The sequence below is a fragment of the Berghia stephanieae genome, chromosome 9 (assembly GCF_034508935.2).
Source record: "Berghia stephanieae isolate SIO BIC M18660-M18661 chromosome 9, UCSD_Bste_1.3, whole genome shotgun sequence".
NCBI lineage: Eukaryota > Metazoa > Mollusca > Gastropoda > Nudibranchia > Aeolidiidae > Berghia > Berghia stephanieae.
Genome location: NC_088368.1, coordinates 38,977,759 through 38,986,506, shown reverse-complemented (window position 1 = coordinate 38,986,506; position 8,748 = coordinate 38,977,759). Strand labels below are relative to the sequence as shown.

The following is an 8,748-nucleotide window of genomic DNA, read 5'->3' as shown; positions in this document are numbered from 1 at the left end:
CTATATTTTTCAAGAACCAAGGATTATCTGATAACCACTGACTACTGACTTGCGAAGAGAGTGGCCGACGGACGTCCTCTCTATAGCCGCAAGTATTTTTTCATCACTTGCTGAGTTCCAAACTAGACGTCTATGGCATCGTGGGGTAAATTGATGCTGGAGGCATCATTGAAGAGACACCGAGATAATTTAAATGGTAAGTTATTGGCCATTCTTATTACATCACTGTTGATTTAAGATTTTCAATAGGGTAGACATGATTTGGTCTAGACGTCAAGTTGACCCGTTCTATGTCTGAAGAGATTTTAAAGTGCAATACCTAACATTATATCTTGATCTACAAAAGAGTCTTTTTAAATGAACCGCTGTGTTTCTATATTTTTCAAGAACCAAGGATTATCTGATAACCACTGACTACTGACTTGCGAAGAGAGTGGCCGACGGACGTCCTCTCTATAGCCGCAAGTATTTTTTCGTCACTTGCTGAGTTCCAAACTAGACGTCTATGGCATCGTGGGGTAAATTGATGCTGGAGGCATCATTGAAGAGACACCGAGATAATTTAAATGGTAAGTTATTGGCCATTCTTATTACATCACTGTTGATTAAAAATTTTCAATAGGGTAGACATCACACTAGGTACTTTGGTAAAAAATTCAAATTGAATTGAGCTCAATGAAACCTATATCATTTTAAAGTGCTTTTCAACACGATTCTAATGATACCAAAATTGTGAAAATCAGATAAGCAGAAAAAAAGTTGTGTTAGTTTAAAGGCTGACAAATGGTCTTCTATTTGCCTTTGTTATTTACTGACGGACTTTGTGACCTGAAAATTGTTGCATTTCCGGTAGTAACCGCCATTTGGATTTCAAAACTGGTCTAAAATGACCGCTAAGATTTGAGTAAGGATTTTACTGGAACGAATTTCATGGATGCGGTATACAACTTTGCCCTGAATTTAATTTTATAAAAAAGTTAAGATGTTAAATAAACGTGCCAGCATGAAATTTTGATTTACCAAGTTCTAATCTTTTAATTATCCAAAGCTAAATTATACCCTATTTTATCCATAATCAAAAGTTATACTAAATTGTCATTGATTTTAAAATAAACTACACCAAACGATAGAGTAATTTCTCCTGAAGAAAATAAGACATAAATCATTAAAATCCATCCATAAACAAAAAATCTATGGAACTTTTTCTGAGACCCATCACTCAAAAGTCCAAAAAATCGGGTCACAGCCACTAGGCCATTTATCGGCTCCCTGCTGGAGGGCCAAATGGACGTTTACCAAAGTACCTAATCACACACACACCGATTGATGATTGTCACTTGTCAGTCAGTCATTTGGAAGTGGAGTCAGATAATTCGGGAACTTCTGTAGACTGTAGATTCACACTAGTGAGTAAGATCTGTCGTTTACTACTAATACTACTACTACTACCACTACTACTTTTAGTTTTAGCGCTATCCAACTCAACACTTCTCGTGTTTATTTTTTTTGGCAAAACTAGAATGGATTTTTGAAAAGAATATAAAATAATTTAAACTTAAACCTGTCTTTGCATCTTGCTTTATGCATACAGTATGCCATATCACAGCCATCACAAAATCATAGTTTAATGTTGAGAATATGCTATTTCTTTTGTAACTTCAGATCAGAGAGATTTGAGCTTTAAAAATCCTGAAAAATGTCTTGCTGTCAATCCAGACAACCCTTTTGATGTGATCTATGATGTTAATGGTAAGAATGTAATTTGATGAGGAAATGAATAACATTTAGGTACACATAGTTTGCTTTTTTTTTTTTTTTTTGAGTCATGATGTGTAATACTATTACAGTCCACTCCGGATAATTGCAACTCATTTAATCGCAACTTTCGGTTAATCACAATATTTCCTAAGCAATGGAAATAATTCTATATAAAAGTCACTGGTTAATTGCAACAAACTTCGGTTTTTTAAAAAGTGGTAAATTCAAGAAATCAAACAGTATATCATGATTAAATTTCATCATGGATGAAATCGTGACAGGTTGAAGAATCGAGAGTGAGCAGGATTTAATGCTACAGTAGTGTGTCACCACTCTGTTAGAGTCGAAAGAGGGCGGGGCTCTGCAGTATGGGTTTGTGACGTCATCGGTGGCCATTAAATAGAAGAGGGGTGGGGCTGGTCATAATCTTGACAACAGGTTATAAATGACAGTTATAAAGAGAGACTGAGCGATATCCTTTGTTTTAGGATTAACAACTGTGCATTGTGACCAATGAGTTTGGTGAGAGCTTATTGTCTCTCATTAAGGCTAATCTCTTTAACTCTGACAAATGTTGAATTGTTGAGAAAAAAGATTGAAACTTCTTCCAATCTGAATAAGATATCGGCTTGCTTCATAGCTGCTTTTGGTTGACAAATCTACACGGGGCTGCCATATGGTTTTTGTTTCAATCAAATTGCTCTGTATGTGGTGGGGTGGACTAAGAATATTATTTACTGGTTTGAGTTGACAATAAATGTGTAAAATGTTGAAATAGTGGACAGGAAACTGAATTTCGGTTAATCCCAACATTTTCGATGATCCCAAGGTATTGCGATTATCCTAAGTGGACTGTACCTGAATCTTGAACGAAAAACTTTCGTTGGATATGATTATAGACAGATTGGTTTCTGGAATTATATTTCCGTCCTCCCTTGCCAACTCTGACGTTCTTGAAATTTAAAAGAAAATAGCCAGAAGGTTTCGGACTTAATTTTCTTTTTTTTCCAAAGGACAATAGTCATAAGGTAAATAATTAAAAAAAAATCCTTTTACAGCACAAGATGGCATGATTTTTTGTTTAAGAGTTTAGAGAAAAACTTGCACATGATAGTCTTCAGCTTTTTTTTTTGTTGTTTTTATTTTCTATATAGACTCCAACTCAGAGCCTGAAAGTGATGCAGAACAAAGTTCCATATCACATGATTCATTTGTGGTAAGTATGTACATTAAAATAAAATCATAACATTTGTATAGCGTTTATCCACAGTTGGCACCATGCTCAAAATGCTTCACATCACCATATTTTGTGGTGGACAAAACAACATTTGCCACAAAAGATGAGACCTGCAGTCTGTTAGGCGCAATACAATATTTCAGGACAAGGACAACACTGTTTTACACCAGTGAGATCTCCTAGTTTTTTGTTGTTAAAAATTTTTCTTTGCAGTGGACTTCGCCAACAATAACACTATTTTAAACCTTCCTCGTTATATTTTGAAGTGATATTCATTGATGAGCCATTCACATTTGAAGTCGTTTGTTTTTTATTTGACAAAATGTGAAAATGATGCGTTTCCAGGAAAAATTAAAATAGCTTCTGTTGGGATTATACTTTTGATCTCGCATTTTGTCCAAATTCTCTTGCATCGTAATGTTTATCAACTTTTTTTGTTAACTATATTGCAGTTGCAAGGTTAGGAAGTTCATATTGTTGCAATGACAACCGTTTATATGTCCAGAATCGTAGTGATATAAAAAAATTGTTTTGTAGTTGTTGGTCCTGGTGTAGGATTTAAAGAGTTGGTTAAAAACGGTTTACTGAAACCCTGGTTGGTGTATCTATATTTATCCAAGCACAGTTGAACATATTAAATACTTAGACAATATGTCTGCCTTTCTCAACTCTTTTTTATTATACTTGCATTATTAACCAGCTAATTGTTTAGTTGGATTATTAAACAATGGCTCTTCATGTTTATTGTCAACATGAATAAATTGATTGATCTGTCATCTTTTCCACAAAATATACAGGTTCCCGATTTTGTTGCTGACTCCGAGTCTGATTCCTCTACGTACTCTGTGAGGTACCCAATGCTGAGTACATCATTGTCTTTGGAACCTAGTGCTCATTCCCCAACTCAGTCAGAGCCTCATCCACAACTATCACAGACTGAACCTCGTTGCCAGTCTGGGACCCAGGTTCAACCCGAATGCTATACACTTGCAAACCAACGTGTTACGTGCAATGGTGAGTCATTTTTTTGTCATTCTTCTCCTTTGATATTTGTGGGATCAATTTTAATTTACCCATTCCTTTTAAAAGAAAACTTCCACCCCCTCCATGGTGCTGCATTTGTGTTATTGCATTTTTTTCTGTTTTGGCAGTGCTGCGTCGCAAAATACGCTACCATTTACATAACAAGCACAAATCCAAATTTGATAGGGTGGACATCTTAGAATCTGAAACCCCAATGTGTGAGTGATATCAGTGAAACCAGCCATAAAAATGTTCATGTTTATTTTATTGGGTTTTTTTTTGTCTGTAATAGACTTAAATTGCTTGTATTGTAAGTGTTAAAATGGTTTTCTTGTTACAACCCATCTATATATTAAAACTGTTTCTTTGTATTTCTATGATGCTTAAGGCTTTTTTTCACAGACCAGCTGGAAACTTAACGAGAATCAGAGTAGATAACATTTTTATTAATCTTGCAACCTAAACAGTATATGATGATTGGGAGCATTTTAAGAAAAGCACATTTTCTTTTTAATTTGTCGGTACTAAAATTATACTTTGATAATGTCTGCTGGGCTACAAACCCTTTTGACTTCCAGGTTCAATATTTTTCTTTATTCTAAAATTCTTGGGTTTTCTTTCAATGACAACTGAGATCATTAAAATTCAGCTCACAACATGATGTGTGTAGATTTGATGAAAACATATGTTCGAGTTGAGAAGCAGTGTTCACGAACTTGCTGATCGTTTTTACTAGCATTTATTTTCCTAACTTACCTGTGTCAATTAACAAAGGCAAGACTCAAATATTTTCTATCTGAACAGTGTGTTTGTTATTGAAATATTTCCGGCATATACATGTCATAATTCATTCCCACAAAATATAAATCAGGATTAAGTTGTCTGGGCATCAGCATCGTTCAGGCAGTTGGGGGGAAGTCTTTAAGGAATTAATGAAGCCGATGCTCAACCGGTCTGGAGGACGTTTGATTGATGTCGGCTGTTTGTTCTGCCAGCCGGTGATGTTTTCTCACTCCCTCAATGACAAAGAAAGTCATTGTTATGACTATGAACTATAGTCTATTATTACTTTTGTTACTATATTAATTGTTACTTATTGCCGCTACTGTTATTATTATTATTATTATTATTATTATTATTATTATTATTATTATTATTATTATTATTATTATTATTATTATTATTATTATTATTATTATTATTATTATTATTATGATATTGCCTTCATTGCATTCTATTACTATTATTGATATAATTAATTTCTGATTGTTGTAAATAATTTATGTGAATTGAATTTTGTCGATTGGCCGAGGGCCTACAATAAACTTAAATGAAATGTTAGTCTTTGGATAGGACTTGGGTCTATTCTTGATTGCTTTTCCGCCTGGGTCGAGTGAAGCATTTGGAGTAAATTTTGTTGCTCAACGTAAAAAACATGACGCTTACCATTCCGCTGATACTGATACCTCCAAGGGGTGGTTGGGGAAAAACCTAAAATTCTTTTGACATTCTGTCTGATTATTCGCTGAAACAACAAAGGACAATCTATGTATTCAGATGAGACTTCAATGTGTTACTATTCCGATTTATGTTCATATTTTGATTATAATGAAGAGGGAACCCTGAACCCAGTGAAGTGGGTGGATTGATCTATTTATTTCTATTTCAAAACAAAAATATGGCGTCTTTTCACTGGATTTGTTATGTGGCAGAGGTCTCCACAAATCTAACATACCTCTTCCAAAGGAATAGATGGTAGAAAAGTATATAACAAGAAGGAATTATGACAGTTACTTGTCCAGGCCTTAAATATTTGGAATGCTATTCCTCTCTATCGCTGTCATGTAGCTGATGTGCATACGATCTGTCTATTGATTTATTTTCATAGTTCATAGCATGATGTGCTTTATTTTCTTCTTTTTTTTTCCCAGAGAAATACAAAAAGCCAAGGAGACCCTGTCCATACTGTGGACAGTTGCAAACAAAACTCTCAAGGCATTTGATGAGGAAACACAAAGATGAGACAGAAGTTACAGAGGCCATGAAACAGCCTGTAAAGGAAAGGGATAGAACAATGGAGTATCTCAAGAAAAAGGGCATTTTTTATTCAAACACTAGAAACAATTCAATAGTTATGCGTGAGAGAGCACAAGGGTCACATGAAGTTGTTATGTGTGCTGGCTGTAAGGGGTTTTACTCTGGACGAAGGGTTTATGAACACAAAAAGAAATGTAGTACTGAGCATGCTCTGTGTACTGGGGTTGTAAAATTTTATCCCGTGGCTCCCAATGCAAGTAAAGAAATAAAGGAGAATATTCTTGACAAATTTCGGAATGATGAAGTGGGAAATTTGTGTCGATCAGACAAAGCTATAGTATTGTTAGGAACAAAATTGTGGAGTAAAAGTTCAAAGAAGGAGAGAAAAGTTATAATGAGTGATTTACGCATCTTAGGAAATTTGATTTTAAAAACTAGGAAGAGAACAAATCAACCTTCTTTCTCTGGAGAGGACGTGGTGAAGCGTTGTAACTTTAATGAAATATCGCAAACCATTTCTGAAATGACTTTGAAAGAGGATGGGACATTGAAAGCAGGCTTGAAGCTTTCAATTGGATTTATATTGAAAAAGTTAATTAATTTCTTAAAAGGGGAAAATATAATGCAAAACAAAATGGAAGAATCCGCAGAGATAGATTTGTTCAAAGCTGTCCTGGATTATAATTGGGATAGTATTTTTTTTACAGCCAGAGTTCAATGTGAAGCAAAGAGAACAAATTTTAGAAAACCCAAAGAGATGCCATTAGAGAATGATATAAAGAAGCTACGGCAATTTATTACTGAAGAGATGGTCCGTATTTGTGAGGATGATTATCAATTATTTGATTCACATATGTTTGTTAGGCTTCGCAATGTCATCGTAGCTAGGCTTACAACAAGATATGAAGTGAATAGAAAAGTGCCAGAAGACAATAGAGAATGAAAATTTTTCGCGGCGGTGGTGGGGTTTGAACCTGCGACCTTATTGGTACGACAACTCCGCCTGGCAGGTGAGAGCGTGGCTCTACCGTGTGAGCTATCAACGAACACAAAAATATTCGTTTCAAACTCAAAGTCATTACTAGATCCCTCTCTCACCCACTTCTTGAGACCGCCGATTCGTTCGTACACCACCATCGCGAATAATTTTGACCAGCAGTTAAGCTTTAATAGCCAATATTCTCAACACAAACATATAACATAGAAACGATTGAGACATTGAGTATGCTCCGGTGTATGGGGTGAATTTTTAATTCAGAAAAGTGAGTGGAGCAGGCACTTATGTTGGTAACAACAAGATATGAAGTGAATAGAAAAGTGCCAGAAGACAATAGAGAATGAAAATTTTTCGCGGCGGTGGTGGGGTTTGAACCTGCGACCTTATTGGTACGACAACTCCGCCTGGCAGGTGAGAGCGTGGCTCTACCGTGTGAGCTATCAACGAACACAAAAATATTCGTTTCAAACTCAAAGTCATTACTAGATCCCTCTCTCACCCACTTCTTGAGACCGCCGATTCGTTCGTACACCACCATCGCGAATAATTTTGACCAGCAGTTAAGCTTTAATAGCCAATATTCTCAACACAAACATATAACATAGAAACGATTGAGACATTGAGTATGCTCCGGTGTATGGGTGAATTTTTAATTCAGAAAAGTGAGTGGAGCAGGCACTTATGTTGGTAACAACAAGATATGAAGTGAATAGAAAAGTGCCAGAAGACAATAGAGAATGAAAATTTTTCGCGGCGGTGGTGGGGTTTGAACCTGCGACCTTATTGGTACGACAACTCCGCCTGGCAGGTGAGAGCGTGGCTCTACCGTGTGAGCTATCAACGAACACAAAAATATTCGTTTCAAACTCAAAGTCATTACTAGATCCCTCTCTCACCCACTTCTTGAGACCGCCGATTCGTTCGTACACCACCATCGCGAATAATTTTGACCAGCAGTTAAGCTTTAATAGCCAATATTCTCAACACAAACATATAACATAGAAACGATTGAGACATTGAGTATGCTCCGGTGTATGGGGTGAATTTTTAATTCAGAAAAGTGAGTGGAGCAGGCACTTATGTTGGTAACAACAAGATATGAAGTGAATAGAAAAGTGCCAGAAGACAATAGAGAATGAAAATTTTTCGCGGCGGTGGTGGGTTTGAACCTGCGACCTTATTGGTACGACAACTCCGCCTGGCAGGTGAGAGCGTGGCTCTACCGTGTGAGCTATCAACGAACACAAAAATATTCGTTTCAAACTCAAAGTCATTACTAGATCCCTCTCTCACCCACTTCTTGAGACCGCCGATTCGTTCGTACACCACCATCGCGAATAATTTTGACCAGCAGTTAAGCTTTAATAGCCAATATTCTCAACACAAACATATAACATAGAAACGATTGAGACATTGAGTATGCTCCGGTGTATGGGTGAATTTTAATTCAGAAAAGTGAGTGGAGCAGGCACTTATGTTGTAACAACAAGATATGAAGTGAATAGAAAAGTGCCAGAAGACAATAGAGAATGAAAATTTTTCGCGGCGGTGGTGGGTTTGAACCTGCGACCTTATTGGTACGACAACTCCGCCTGGCAGGTGAGAGCGTGGCTCTACCGTGTGAGCTATCAACGAACACAAAAATATTCGTTTCAAACTCAAAGTCATTACTAGATCCCTCTCTCACCCACTTCTT

The 8,748-nt window shown here is 36.3% G+C and overlaps 1 protein-coding gene across 1 annotated transcript; it reads left to right on the top strand.

Moving 5' to 3' along the window:
• The first annotated feature begins 3,747 nt into the window (after positions 1 to 3,747).
• LOC144979232 (uncharacterized) lies at positions 3,748 to 6,998 on the top strand. Its single transcript, XM_078925839.1, has 2 exons — positions 3,748 to 4,009; positions 5,950 to 6,998. Exons 1-2 carry the CDS (start codon positions 3,748 to 3,750, stop codon positions 6,996 to 6,998), a joined length of 1,311 nt encoding a protein of 436 aa, XP_078781965.1.
• Positions 6,999 to 8,748: the final 1,750 nt, after the last annotated feature.